The sequence below is a fragment of the Myripristis murdjan genome, chromosome 22 (assembly GCF_902150065.1).
Source record: "Myripristis murdjan chromosome 22, fMyrMur1.1, whole genome shotgun sequence".
Classification (NCBI taxonomy): domain Eukaryota; kingdom Metazoa; phylum Chordata; class Actinopteri; order Holocentriformes; family Holocentridae; genus Myripristis; species Myripristis murdjan.
In genome coordinates this window covers 5819537-5835778 of record NC_044001.1, presented here as the reverse complement: position 1 = coordinate 5835778, position 16242 = coordinate 5819537, and the positions used below count along the sequence as shown (strand labels likewise).

At 42.0% G+C, this 16242-nt stretch overlaps 1 protein-coding gene across 2 annotated transcripts in view; it reads right to left on the bottom strand.

Annotated features, from left to right (window-relative positions):
• Window positions 1-650: 650 nt before the first annotated feature.
• Window positions 651-16242, bottom strand: part of slc4a11 (solute carrier family 4 member 11) — a 107099-nt gene continuing 91507 nt past the window's right edge. For both annotated transcript variants that reach the window (XM_030044553.1, XM_030044554.1), the window contains exons 16-20: window positions 15956-16121; window positions 8904-9077; window positions 6916-7111; window positions 3538-3707; window positions 651-2806 (exon numbers count right to left, since the gene is read on the bottom strand). In XM_030044553.1, coding sequence (XP_029900413.1) covers window positions 2740-2806; window positions 3538-3707; window positions 6916-7111; window positions 8904-9077; window positions 15956-16121 — 773 coding nt within the window. In that variant the 3' untranslated portion in view covers window positions 651-2739. The remainder of the gene's footprint in view (window positions 2807-3537; window positions 3708-6915; window positions 7112-8903; window positions 9078-15955; window positions 16122-16242) is intronic.

Below are 16242 nucleotides of genomic sequence, written 5' to 3'. Positions count from 1 at the left end.
AAGAAGAAGAATGGTTAAATCTCTGTACTCGGCTCAAAGTTAGAAACTAATACCTTGCCATGGATTATAATGGATAGTCGATAAAAACTAAACTTTGCATTGCAAACTGTACATATTACTTTATACCTCGCCGTTTCTCTCACCAGTGCTGTCTTAAGGCTTAGTCCAAGGATTATGCAAATGCTTTTCCGGCTTTTCCTTTCATGCCTCGCTATCTCTGCGTGAGACATCTGCTAAAATTGGACATCTTTCTCACATCTGTAAGACAAAGTTAAACAGAACCGCATGAGGGAGCTGCCATTGGATTTTTTGGGAAAGCAACTAAATTGTAATAAAGTCCTGCGTTGTGAATGCCTCGATGAGAGGCATTTTTAAAATTTTTTTCTTTCTTTTTTTTTGTGTGTGTGTGTGAGTCTGTACCATGAGGATGGCCTGAATGCTCTGCTGCCTAAAAAAATACAGCCGGCCTGTCATTGCTTGGTTGACGGGTCGGCCATCGCTGGGAAACCCGAATGTCACCGGTGAGTTTTGATTTTTATACACAGTATTGCTGAATATTGACGATTGCATTCGATTTACTGAGGAGTTACTGTCTGACTTTTGTTTTTGTCTTTTTTTGTTTTTTGTTGTTGTTTTTATTTTTTTGAGTGTGTGCAGGATACATGTCCGTTACACAATGGCATCACACGGTATCAAAAACCCAGATGAGTCATGCTTTAAGACGTGAATCTCAGCTCCGTTAAAATACACTGCGGAGCAAACCAGTGCTTAGAAATTTTCAGCTCTTTTCTTTTTTTTCTCCTTTTTTTTCCCTTTTTTTTTTTTTTAAGATAACAAGATAATCTCTCCAGACGTCTGGATTTACATGACAACGTTTGCAAGCATTGATCTAATCATAACATCTAAATAAAAACAAGACCGGATTATTTCAAAACTCAGATTTGAGCACTCGTCCACAAAAAGGGATGCATTGGATCAGCCATTTAGTTTCCTCGAAAGCCCGCGTTTTTTCCATTTCTGTTCCTTTTTCCTTCTCATTTTTATTTATTTTTTAACCTCCACCTGACTCTCCCCACCACGAGCAACGCCCCAGAACCGTTTTTTTGGATTTGGACATGGTGCTGGAAGGGGCTCTGACATGTAAACACTGAAGAGAAAGCCAGATGTGGACAAACAAAAAAACAAAAAAAACAAGACACTGACCGTACGACACTCAGTCACCGTGCAACAAAACGGAGAAAATTGCACATTTCTGTCTCTTAGTTTTCTCTGAGGGGTAAACACACACAACTATTATGCCCTGTACTTAAAAGATACACCATCTTCATGATAAATAAATATTCTATTTCAATTTTTACCTAAAATACTTTTTTGTATATTGCCATAATATACTCTGATATACTCATAATTTGTTTAAGATTCAACTATATGTTTTGGTTTGTGCTGTCATTTTAAATAACAATTACATAATACTATATACCTGTGGAATGTCTCTCTCTTTTTTTTTTTTTTTTTCTTATTTGGCTGAGCATTTTGATTCCAACCATAAAAGTGAGGTTTTCTAAAGAGCTGGCAGGAAGGTCGAGGAAAAACAGAGAAGCAATTTGCTCGTGACGCACACATACTTTCCTCTCTTTTAATGAACACTGAAACATTTTCAAAAAATGACAAGAGAACTGAGAAGTCGGGAAAGAAACGAAGCACGCGAGGGCACGACTGTCCTTCACACACACACATGCACGCACCCACGCACGCACACACACACACACACACACACATAGAGGCGGATCACAGCTAGAAGGTAGAAGAGGAGTGTGTGTGGTTCCTACACTGCACAGCCAAGTTGGCACGATGACAAAAAATACAAAAAGGTTCAACATTATATATTTTTTTTTCTTCTTTTTTTTTCTTTTTCTTTTTTTTTTTTTTTAAATCTTCACAGTGGCCTCGTTCCAGCGTACTGACCTGCGAATCGACCTGTGGAAAATTATTTGAAGTGCACGGTAACACCGGGTGACACGTAATACACTCACGAGGGTGCAGCAACAGAACGTGCACATAATAATAAAAAAAAAAAAAACAACAACAAAAAAACTAAATAAAATCAAGTGTTTGTCCTTATATTGCGTCACTGCGCCCACGTGAGTGCGTTACACACCGGGGAGATTTTCATCAAGCGCCGACGCGGTGTTACTGTGCACCTCCAATACTGTTCCATCAGTGAACACACACATTAATACACTTGGACAAGGCTGCTGCAAAGCGCCACTCAAAGAGTAAAAGGTATGGAACAGGGAATGGCACTGAACGAACTGACAGGGTCAAACGGAGGTGAAACAGCGAGTTCTGGACAGTCCGTATTCGGTAGAACTTTTTTTTTTTCTTCTTCTTCTTCTTCTTCTTTTTTTTCCCCCCTTTGGTGTGAGAGATGCAGTCTGTCCACATTTGGAAAATATTCCCCATGGCTATCTTCTCTCTCTCTCTCTCTCTCTCTCTCTCTCTTTCTCACACACGACGACATCCCCGCCTTTCCAGTGCTTCACCTGCAAGAAAAGTTCTTCTCGGATACAAAATCAATCAGTCAGTGATTTCTCCTTTTTGCTTTTCTTTCAGTTTTGCATTGAAAAATATGTTTCGTTTCGTTTTTTTTGTTTGTTTTTTTTTGTGTAATTTTTTTTTTTTTTTCTTTTTTTCCCCAAGACGTCTTTTTGCAGACCAAGAGCTTGTTTCCATCTGTGGCTACATGTGTTGGGCATCCATTATGTCCAAGTATTTGGCCTCAATGATACGAGGAAGCACGTTGTTCCTGGAGGAGGGAGAGACAGTGGGGTTGAAAAAAACGCAGCATAACAATCATACTTTACATTTTATCACATAAGATAGATCACCATCTAATCCCAGTAAACGAGAATAAACACCCCGCGGTGTGCTGTACAAGTTGTTAGCGGGTATAAAAGCACGACAGATTTGGGTTTGTCATGAATTCAAAGCTGCACTTTTTTGACCATTAGTGCTGCGATGGCCGGCAGCCACTGCTTTCACAGATGATGTGGAGCAGGGCTGAGCAGGCACTGTTCACCAAACAGCTGTCTCTCTCTAAACCGGCTGCCTCTCACACACATCTGAGGAGAAAACCTCCCCCTTTTGAGTGCAGCGACAGAAAAGCACCGTGACCTCACTGATTGTCTGATTTCCTTGAATTGAGACTCTGAAAGGCCAGATCCTGTTGTGTGTTACACCGTGCAGTCAAGTCAAAATCTGTTTAATCTCAAAACTGTTATTAAAAAAAAAATCAGCATCCTTTTTTTTTTTTTTTTTATTATTATTTTTTTTAAATCTAAGCTGCTTTTCTCAGATGTGGTTAGAGCCGCGCTTCTGCCGCGGCTAAATCGTTATTATTTTCATCTGGAAGCAAATTGAGGTCAGGCGCCGATGTGTCACACACTTCACTCGGTACCTGTGTGCCGCTGAATGTCATCACGGTTTAAAGCACTTGAGAGAAATCATTTTCTGGGACAAAATGGCCGCCGCCGGTACCTGATTGGGATTAGCAGGATCATGAACAGAGGGAAGATCATCTTCATGTAAGGTATCGGGTACATGCCGAAGGTACACAGCACCAGCAGCTGCATCATCTGCAGGAAGGTGAAGTAGTGGATCTTCCTCTGGGGCACTTTGCGGATGTAATGGGTGGGCGGGTAAGACGTCTGCGGTGGACAGAGGAGGGGGAGAGAGGATCAGGCCAGCTTAAAATGCAATCTCTCCTGATTTCCCCCCTACTCGGTGTCCTCAGTTTTCCTCGTGTCCAAGGAAATAAACAAGAGCAGCGGAAAAGCCCACACACCTTTGACAAGTGCACCCAGAGAGCTGGACCAGAAATAACAAACGGCATTTGGTGGACGCTCCCTCCCGAAACACAAAGACGGCCGGCGTGTGTGTGTGTGTGTGTGTGTGTGTGTGTGTGTGAGTGAGTGTGTGAGGACGGGACGTGGTGTGGAAGTTTGTGCTTGGACTTTCTTTCAGTGCTGTGAAAAACACACCCCTCTTATCAGCCTGAATCCTAAAAGATTGGCTGAAAAAAAAAAAAAACAACAAGGAAAGCGGCGTCTCGTCTCCCCTGACTGATACATAGATCTGCCTGATTTGCCCAAATTAGATTCTGGTGTCTGAGTGTTGATCAATTCTCCACGCACACAGAGAGGGACAAACTGAGACTTGACTCTTTCAAAGCCAAGGAGTCGGCGTTTGGTCTTTTTAAAAAGTTATTTATTAAAAGATTTTGTTTCACTCCGTTAACAAAATTGTGGGTGGGAGATCTTAGGTAATTTGTTTTTCTTTTCCTTTTTCTTTAGGGGAGAGTGGGGTAATTTGTGCCAAGGGGCAAGTAGTGCCACCCCTGTTATCTAGAAAACCATAGAAGAAGTTGGTCATGTGACCACATATTTTTGAAGAGGCATCCATTTCACTCATCCTGCAAAGAAGGGAGACACATGGCTTGAGAGGTAAGCACATTTCAGTTCAAAAAAACATTTTTTTGCCCTCCAAAGTAAAATTTTTATGATCAAGGTTTTTTAATTGCTGTGTTTGATCAATTATAGAAAACTGTGAAAACAGTTCACACAGGTTTTAGTACTTTAGTAAGCTACACCATGAGTCTATACAGTTAGCATGATGTTAGCTCAAAACAGCTGGGGGATGCATTTTTTTCAAATGGGCCTGTGGCACAACTTGTGATTATATACTATATATTACTTTCTTGTATTTTATTGTTATTGTACATTGTCTTCTTACCTTTGATCATTAAAACTATTCAGATTCAGATGAAGATGATTTGCAGGTGCTCATTTTGGATTTTTTATTTTGTTCTGGGTATGTGTTCATGTGGCGCTAGGCCTTGTTATAGAAAAGTGGCCTGTGATCTTGTTAAAATAATAAATAAATGTTAAATAAATAATTTTGTATTGAATTTGTTTTGCTTTTATATAGCATTATCATTTGTGAGATTAAAATGATCTGTTTTACTTCAATTATCAATGGCACAATTTACCCCAGTGTATTCTTTCTAATGGCACATTTTACCCCGCACCGGGGGCAAGTTGTGCCACAAAACCACTTTTTTTTTTTTCTCAAACAGTTTATATAAGATCCAAAGTGATAGTTCCCAGGGATGCACAACATCCTAAACTATATGTGCGTATTTTAGTTGGAGGCATTACTGTAATCCCCTCGCTTTAAAGGCACTTTAAGTAAAAATTGGCACTACTTACCCCACTCTCCCCTATGTATTTCTTCGCCTTCTTATGAACTCTTTTTTTGGAGAGCGGTGTAATTTATGGCAGCTAATTTTGGGGTCATTTCTTTCTAATTTGCTTGTCTCCTTTTGCCCAAGCTTTTGAGAAAAAACCATGTGAATTTGGGGTTGAAAAGTGGAATCCAAAGTGTCTCCTAAAGTGCGGCGAGCGGCTGCAGACGCCTGATCTCAGCAGCATGAGATCTTCTCTCATCTCCTCACTTTTTCTTTGATATAGGAACATCAAAGATCAGCCGGCTCGGCGGCGTAACGCGAGCGCGCTGTGTGCTGCTGACTGACATCACCTTACAGAAGCTCTGGGTGATGACGTTCGGTGTTTTATTGTTGTTATTATGTTTTTTTAAGTCACTGCTAATTGGAGCTACAACATATGTGCAGCTGCTGAGACAGGAGGAGGCTGGAGGATGAAGAGGAGAGAGGTTTTGGTCGTATTCACCCTCGGGGGAAACAGGACCTGCACACCACACACCGGGGTCAAGTACCTTTTGCAAAAAACTGTTTTTTTTTTTTTTTTTGTATCTTTGTCTGAATCTGCTGGCAGCGGCGCGTGGGCGGACTTTGTCGACAGGAAAACACAACGACAGTTTAGACGATCAGAGCAAAGTGAGAGAAGTGAGTCAGGATTACCTCTTTGTGACTGATGCTGACACTATGTGAACCGTCCTGATGTAAACCCCACCCACCCGGCATTCTCAGTGGATTACAACCAACTAACTTAACCCTCCTATTATGTTTGGGGTCAATTTTGACCCCAGCCAATGTTTAGATAGATAGATACTTTATTCATCCCGAAGGAAATTCACGTCAATTAACGTCTCTAAATAAATGATTAACATCATTTTTTGCTTCATATTTAATGAGTGTTCCTAATGTAATGGGTACTACCGGGTAAAGATGAAATTGACATGATGATGTGTTTTCAATGTCCTGTACACACTTTGTAACGCATTGGTTAAAAATAACAAAAATCTGTACTTAGAAATAATATAAAGCCATTAAAACACCAAAAATTAATATTTCTTTTCTATTTTAGATCAATCAGTGAGATTTTATGGTGATTTGAATATTTTTCCATTGTCGCCTAATAGGAATACTGGATGTATAAGTGGGGGTGGGGGGGAGTTATGTTTTATTTAAAGGGCTATTTAGGTAATCAACAAAGAAACATAAAGAACTTGACACATAAACTTTGGTAACAATTTTAGTTATAATAATTTTGTGGAGGGTCAAATTGACCCCAAACATAAAAGATGTTCAAAAATGTGAACATAACAGGAGGGTTAATCCATTCACTCGTTAATACCGCTAATAATAATGCATACAATAATAATACAACTAATACTACAAGCAATACTGCTAATAAGAATATGAATAAGAGGAATTTCAAATCGTATTTGACCAAAGTCTGGTCCAGCAGTTCTGGGCACACAGTCAACCGTTTGATCTGCAGAGTCCTGTGATCAACATATGGTCTCCCTCTCTCTCTCTCTCTCATACACACACACACACACACACACACACACACACACACACACACACACACCTAAAACTGCCCCTCGCGCACACGTCCACATGCACGACCCCTCACACACACACACACTCACCTGCTCCTTGAGGAGGAGAGCCATGCGGTCGCACATCTGGTTTCCGTCGATGGAGGTGAGCGCGATGTAGAGGAAGAGGCCGTACAGGACGGGTTTGGGGATCCACTGCAGGGGGAGGGGCAGCAGCAGCACCGACACGCCGATGAAGATGTTGGCCGCCAGAGAGGTCAGCCTGGTCTCCTTTACCTGGACAATACTGAGGACACACACACACACACACACAGGCGGACAAAAGGTTTATACGACACAATGCAACCCTTTCAGCCGTTTATTATGAGCATTATTCTGCATTTTACATTCCAAAATTCAACTGTTTTCAAGAAAATATATTCCAGATTTTGGATTTTCACCCCATCTATGACTATGGCAATCAGTTTTTGTATACTGAATTGACAAAACGAATTAATTTAAGAGTCTAAGACAGATCAGTGATGGGCCAAGTCGCTCCACAGCACATAATTTATTGTAAGATCTTGTTAAAACTTGAAAAATGCACAGAGGATGGGAATTTGAGCTGACACCGAACCCCAAGCCGGTGAAACATCACCCTCGCTGCCCATGATTTGAATTTCCGTCTGATTGGAAAATTACGTCTCTCGCTAAATGCCCCCTTTGTCTGTTGCAGCATTCCCTGACAGCCGACTTCCACATTTAGAGTCGCTAATCCGGCTTTCCACAAAATTACACTTCGCCGTAACATCAGTGTTTGGCGGCGAGTGTGTTTCCCGGGCTCAAAATGGAAAAAATTCTCCACCTTCCTCTCTCCTCTTCAAACGTTTTTTTTTTTTTTTTTTTTTTAGCTTCACTTGACCGAGATAAAATACCGCTGACATTCGAAATCTCTTTTTGCAGAAAATGCATACGCTATGAGCTCGGTGTTATTCCAGGTAAGCTGATCTCACCGTCATTACTTTTTGAGTATAACATGTTAAAAAAAAAAAAAAAAAAAGGTTTGGAAAGATATTTTTTCACCACACTTTTAATCAGTCGTTTCCATTTTCACACACAATCAGATATGAACATTAGGCCAGACAAAAAAAAAAAATCTGGATTCCGGTTCCTGACCGAGTGTCCCATTTAACCCCCGAGTCAGGTTATTTTATTGGCCTCTGTGTAAAAATAAAATAAAAAAAATAAAATAAAATAAAGGCACTATGCGACCGAGTGTGACCTTGTTGGCATTGGTCAAAAGTTAAGCAGGGCTTTTATTTTGATGTATGTTGCACTCGCCTTATTTGTGATGTTCTCGCGTAACTTCGGAAAATAACTTCATGGAATCACGCGACTTCACTCGACTTCAGGTACCTGGCGCTGCGATGCGAGCCAGAGACACCTGCCTCTGCTAGTAATAACGCTGCTCCGTCCCTTAAAAAGGTGGTAACTTCTGCAAATATTGAATTAATTATATTTAAAAAGCAACCCATGCATTGCTTCCGAAAATAAAAAAAAAAGAATAAAATAAAATAAAATAAAATCCCTACCTACCCATCCTTCCCGTGAATAAATAAAATAAAATAAATCCCCCCTACCCATCCTTAAAATGCTAAATAAAATAAAAAATAAAATAAAATAAATGCCCTACCTATTCATGCCCTTAAATGACAAGGAACTGGAACCCAAAGTATTTTTTTGTATTTTTTCGTTGCATATTTTTGCGCTGCACATGTCATCATGCAAGCTCACGTGTCGCACTCGTCACGCTCCAACAAAGTTAATGCACGTTTATCGCACTTGGCAACTGAATTAATTCCGATTCCGTGCAAACGCTGTAATTTTCCACATTTCTGCGCCGACAGAATCATGAACTAAATCGTCTTTCTCTTGAAAAATACTTCACCTCCCTCACCTGGACAGAAAATGGTTAATTATATAGTAATCATGCAATCAGCCTGTGACACAGAATCACAGTCGCCACGCGCCGCCAACACGGCCTTTAATTGAGCGTCTGATTAGCGGCGGCGGCGGCGGCAAGGCGGTGGCTCACTCACGTCTCGTAGAGGTGCCCCCCCTCCACGCGCTGCTCCACGAACGCCAGCTGACGGACGTGCAGCGTGGAGTGCGGGAAGGCGGCGTGCATCCACGGCAACCCCAGCACCGACATCAGGATGTTGATGAGCCCAGAGAGCATCAGGTCCCAGTGATACGCCGTGCCCTTCAGCAGCCTGAGACACACACACACACACACACACACACACACACGCACACACACACACACACACACACACACACACCACGTTAATACACCACGCAACACACACACACACACACCGCGTTAATACACCACTCAACACACACACACAGTGTTAATACACCACGCAACACACACACACCGCGTTAACACACCACGCAACACACACACACGCCGCGTTAATACACCACGCAACACACACACACACACCGCGTTAATACACCACGCAACACACACACACACACACCGCGTTAATACACCACACAACACACACACACACACACACAGTGTTAATCCACCACGCAGCACACACAGTGTTAATACACCACGCAACACAAACACACACCGCGTTAATACACCACGCAACACACACACACAGTGTTAATACACCACGCAACACACACACACAGTGTTAATACACCACGCAACACACACACAGTGTTAATACACCACGCAACACACACACACACACAGTGTTAATACACCACGCAACACACACACACACACCGCGTTAATACACCACACAACACACACACAGTGTTAATACACCACGCAACACACACATACACACGCCGCGTTAACACACCACGCAACACACACACACGCCGCGTTAATACACCACGCAACACACACACACACCAGTGTTAATACACCACGCAACACACACACACACACACACACCGCGTTAATACACCACGCAACACACACACACACAGTGTTAATACACCACGCAGCACACACACAGTGTTAATACACCACGCAACACACACACACAGTGTTAATACACCACGCAACACACACACAGTGTTAATACACCACACAACACACACACACACCAGTGTTAATACACCACGCAACACACACACTGTTAATACACCACGCAACACACACACACCGCATTAATACACCACGCAACACACACACACAGTGTTAATACACCATGCAACACACACACAATGTTAATACACCACGCAACACAAACACACACCGCGTTAGGACACACAACACACACCACGCAACCATACAACAACACAACACATCATGTTATGACAACAGCATGACACATAACCTGATACACAGCCACACAGGTAAACACAACATTACACACAAAACACACTAAACCACAATATAACTGCACCATCATAAACCACAAAACACACACATACACACACACACACACACACACACACACACAACATAACACACAGCATGGTAAACCACAACACAGCACACCACAACACAACACACAAAATACACACACCTCAATACCATACAAAATCCAAACAGAACGCAACACAAACCACAGCAAAGGGACACACACACACACACACACACACACACACACACACACAAACAGACGTGCATCCGCGTGCATGCGCAACCACACAAAAAAATCATGCATAATCATGCGTACACATATAGACTGGTATAATGCATACACTCGAACACACACACACATACACACACACACACACACACTCTTCCACATACAGTAATATTCATAATTACACACACATGGCAACCCACCCACAAACACAAAAACACAAAGGGCATGGTTTTCCTAAGGTTAGCCGTGCCCTTCAACACAACCAGGATCAACTCCTCCACACACACACACACACACACACACACATCCCCCTCGCTCTCCTCCACGTGTTCGACACACACACACACACACAGCCCATGTGCGTTTTTGTACATTCAGACGAGCTTTCACAAAAAAAAAAAAAAAAAAGCAGCAGCTGATAATCGATGGTTGTCTCTGTGGGTGGGCGAGGGGCCGGCGTTATCTTTACATAAAACAAAGACGGTGACCTTTTTTGAGGTTTTTCTCCAGATGTTGCTGTGCCGTCCCCGCTGTGCCGCCTCCCCGCTCCTGCAACCCGCTCTGTGGGGGGTGGCGGGGGTGTGTGTGTGTGTGTTTAGTGGCAATCAACCCGTAAAATGAAGATCAAAGGTTCCATCCCTGCAGCCGATGAGTCCGTCAGCCGAGTGGATGCATGGGAGGTCAGGGTGGTATTAATCGGCTCATCATCGGGCGTTGATTTTCATTTAATTCCCTCAAGCCAGAATGTATGAATATTTTTTTTCCATTATAAGTTTGCCCGATTTGGGGTTTTAAAGGGAAAGGATCTCCCGAATCAGCTGACGGTACATTTGTTTATTACATAAAAAAAAAAAAAAAGAAGAAATGCTAAAATATAGTCCAGTCATTTTATGAAAAAACCTAGGAGACAAATTGCAAGAGAAGCAAACTCAACTGATTTTGTATCCTCACTTTGTCCTGAGTGAGGGGGAAAAAGTCCTTAGGAATCCCATTGGTGGAAAGTTTTGAAAATCACCTCTATATGTCCATATAATACCAAAAAAAACGCCCTTTTTACCACACAGGTGAATGGGGTTCAAAATTTTACTTTCAGATATCACTATAAAAATTCACAAGATGATTACACACACAAAGACAAGAAAAAAAGTCAATTACAAGTTCTTTGAATTATTCTGTTTACACATGCATATCACACATTATCTGATTTGATATGCACTAATAAGGAATACAAGGAATAAATGCCAGAACAGATATTTAAACAGTGAATTAAAAGGTCACTATATATATAGTAACCTTTTCATTCAAGGTTATTATATATATATAGTAACCTTTTAATTCACTGTTTAAATGTCTGTTCTGGCATTTATTCCAATTAGCGCATATCAAATCAGATAGGTGATTTTCAAAACTTTCCACCAATGGGATTCCTTGGGACTTTTTTCCCCTCACTCAGGACAAACTGAGGATACAAAATCAGTTGAGTTTGCTTCTCTTGCAATTTGTCCTAGGTTGACCCCAATTTTGGCCTAAAATTACTGGACTAATATGATAATGAACGAAAGAGAGGAGGTGCAATCAATTGTCTATGCAGGTTCGATTGAACCAAAACAAAACAAAAAATGATAGAAAGTGTTTACATTAAAAAAGAAAAAAGAAAAAAAAAACCTCAATGACAAGCTTTCAGAATCAGAATCAGAAAAAACTTCATTTATCCCAAGATGGGCAATTCAGTTTGACAGTCCCCCGACTTGCATAAAATATAATAAACAGAAAAGTAAGCTGAGACTCAAACAGAAGCCGCAGGAGACTCGAGCCACAATCCTCAAAGCTCACGCCAGCTATTGTCCTCCACCTGGAGCTGCACGACAAGGGCGAATTAATTAAATTAATTAACTTAATTGATTAGGTAAATTAATTAATTCATTAAGATGAGCTGCGCTTAACTACCCTCTCATCGGTGTTACAGAGTTTACCCACCTTTCACAGCCGCAGTAACGTCTTTATGGTTTATGATTTAAATTCATTACAGTCAATAAAATCAAGAGTAGAGTGAGATTAAACTGGGGAGTCTTTAGTTTAATAAAATAGATCAATACTGGTTTGAACTTGGCACTGTTTTGATGCCTTATGGTGAGCTGCAGATATTTAGATCCAATGAGTCTGTGCCTCACAAATAAATTTAGAAGACGGGTTGATATTCCCACGTCAAAGATTTTCACTGTAGGGCTGGTAGACGGTACATCTGTGGGGGACAGATGAGCTCCAAATTAGTTTGTCCCACACATATTTAGAAGCACAGGGTAAAAAGTCCCACATCATGTTTTTGCTCTGGGGCTTCTTCTGAGCCCCCTGACCGTGAAGATTTGACTCAGATGTCAAGTTTCTGGCTCAATAAATCTGCCCTCCCTAACACATCGACAAACCTCCTCTCGCAGCAGATCCCCCCGGTGGGGTCAGCGGACCCTCGGAGGTCCTCGAAGGCCTTTTGAAGGGTCAGAGGGAGCCGCGTGTCGCCGAGTCCCGTGGCGTCTGCGGGTTTCATTGCGACCGTACACCGCGACCGATGATTTTCATTCGTTAGCGCGTCAGCCGGAGAAAAAACTCATCAGTGAAAATCACCTGCTGCGGTGATTTACTGGAATGAAAACCAGCGAACTCTCGGGCCGCCGGTGGATTTATTTTTCCATTCGCTAGAGCCGGCGCGCCGAGGAAATGTACGCGCATTATTATTCTGATCATAAGTTTTCACAAGTTCCTCACTAACTGACAGGTTTTCCAATCTGAATTAAATCAAATCTAGCGAGAAAAACATCCTGAGATGCGGCTCCCTCTGACAAACAGCTTTCAAATGCGGGTCAGAGACTGAATTTATCTCCATTTAGGAGTTCTCACAACAGCTTTTAGACAAAAACACCGATCACTAATTGTTATTGGACCCAATGCCATCTCCCTCACCTCCTGTTTGCCTCAGCAGCTCCCCCTAGAGCCCGACTCATGTAATATTGACACCATTTCAGCCAGTGCTCGTGCAACAGAGGTGTCATTTATGCTAATCTGCGTATCATTAGAAAAGTCAGGCTCCCTGTTCAAACACCAGACAACCGAATGTGAGATCTTTATTAAATAAGTCATTTATTTAATGAGACATTATTTCCTGAAATTATGATTTTATCCCGTTAACAGAGGCCACACCTCCTGATTATCCGTTTCTCCATCAGGCCAGACGCTCTGACCGTCCAGGTGGAGCTGCTGTAATCTTTTAAGAATAATTTTACCTGCTCTCCTATTTCTTTAGACTCATTTTCCACCTTTAAATCTCTTGGTTTTGGGTTAAATGCAAATTTGAGATCTATAGTTCCACCAAATATTCATGCATGTTGTCCTTCAAATGCATCGGCCACTGATTTTCTGCACCTTACTGATTGATTTAACCTATCCCAACACATGTAAACAAAAAAAAAGTCCTTTCTTTTGGGCTCTCATTTATCAGTTTGGCTCTGCGTGATATCTGTGTATCTGACCATAAGGTAATTTTATTTGAAACTGAGCCTCCCTTATCCACACCCAAAACAAAAAAAAAAAACTCCCCGCTCCAATTCGCTCCTGTGTTATCAGCTCGATCGCCCCCGGCCTGTTTTCCACTGCTTGCGGTGCTGATCCTGCAGCCTCTGTTATTGAATCCTCCCCGACCTGCCCCAACACCGATCAGTTAATATGTATTTTTCACAACTCCCCGTCCGTCTGTGCTGGACTCTATTGGCCCTCTTAAGATTGGAGCTGGAAAAACCAAAGCGGATTCACGGCTGAGTGGATCTATACTCTCGATACGGAGGGAGTGCCGGAAGGCCGAGCGTTAGACGGATCAAAAAAACAGACTCCGGCTCTCCAGTGTTGCACACAAAGAACTTTTTAGTCGAGTATCAATCCTCTGTTAAGTGTGCAAAAGCTAATTACCTTTCTAACATCGTCACCAAGAGCAGCCATAACTCCAGGGTCCTGTTCAGCACCATTAACTCCACAGTCAACCCCTCTGCTTGCTCCCTTATAAATCCCCCCCTCCATCAGCTGTGTGCAGTTCAAAGATTTTTTTTTTTTTTTTTTTTTTCGGAATAAAATACGTCTCATCCCCCGTCAAAGACTTCTCACTGGATACTGGAAACCCTCCCTCTTTCAATAATTTCCACCCGGCCTCTCTGTCCTTGCTTGGGAAGATTTATGCTGGTATGAAGCCCACTACTGGCCAACATGACATTATCACAACCAAGGTTATTATAGTTAACTAAAACTAAGCTAAAAACTGAAACTAGGTGTTAAAAATCATTCTGGTTAACTGAAATAAAAAAAATAAAAACTAGACTATAGGGGAAAAAAATGACGAAAACTAAATGGAACGATATTGTGTTCGTACAAAACGTAACTAAAATAGGAAATAATAAAAATATACAGAAAATGTCTTTAGTTTTAGTCTTTGTCTGTTTGGTCATATCTGTCAACACAACTAGTCGACGTCGACATGACTCGGGGTCAGCTGCCTTCACAAAATGCTGGATTTGGATTGGAATATGGATTGTGAACTTCTTAACAAACACCCTCCACATTATAATAAAAAAAAAACAAGATGCTGAAGTTGGATGGCCCACAGTTTCTTGCAATTAAATGAGAATAAGACTCCGCATCACACCACGATTATCGCTCAAAACCTCGAGCACCTTTCCATCTATGACAAGAACCTGCGTGTGATGTTTAAAACTCAATAAGCTGGTTAATTCTGTTGTAACGTCCAGCCTTTTTCCAACTCACAAGTATTTCCAAAATTAGACATTTCCTAACACACTTCCTCTCCGACCAAGACAGAGTCTGGTTATTAACAAGGTCCAAAAATAAGATCACGTCACCCCCCTGTCCTTGACACATCCTTGGTTCATTTAGGAATCAGTTTCAAAATCTTTCTAATTGTATTTAAAATCGCTCCACGGTCTCGCCCCTCCCTGAGCCTCTCACTCCCCGCGACGCCACCACGTCCCTGAAGTCCTCCCACTGCGGCTCGCTGGCCGGCACCCACTCGAGTCTGAAAAAGTCTGGAGACGCAGCTTTTTCCAGCTTTTAACTTTTCTTATCCTGTTTTCATCTTTAACTGGTTCTTCTGTCAACACAACACGATCCCCTCTGCACAGGCCCTTAGACGGGGCATGTCTATTGATGTTTTTTTTAAGACGCACCTTAATGACCCACTTTCATTTCTCAGTTTTCACCCCAGCCAAATTCTGCTTTTACCTTTTATTTGTCTATTGTTTGTTTTGTTTTGTTTTTTTGTTTTAGGCACAACCTTGATCTCGTGTGTTAATATCTACACAACCGTGCACTGCAGTCGGAGCCGATTTTATTCTCATTGTTATTTTATTAGCCTTGTTTATTCTGTTTTGTGAGGCACTTTGGTGCAAAACTTTTCAAAGTGCTGGAGATAAATGAGACAAACCTGAAACTTTGAAGGTGTTTAGTGTCTGCGAGCGAATCTCTGGCTCTACCTGTTCTCTGGCGCGTTGGTCAGCGAGACGACGATGTTCTGATCGATGAAGATGAGGAGGGCCAGGAGGAAGCCGAGGCCCATGGCGCTCACCACGTTCATGGCCGACAGGCGCTCAAACGGAGCCACGCTGAAAACCGGCCGCTCGTGCACTTTGAAGACCGGAACTGCAGAGGAGGAAGACAACAGGACAAATATGACGAGGAACTGGGCTTCATTTAACAAGATTTCCCTCATTTAAAAAATTAAAACCTGTACTTTTACACAATCATTGCTGGTCTGATAATT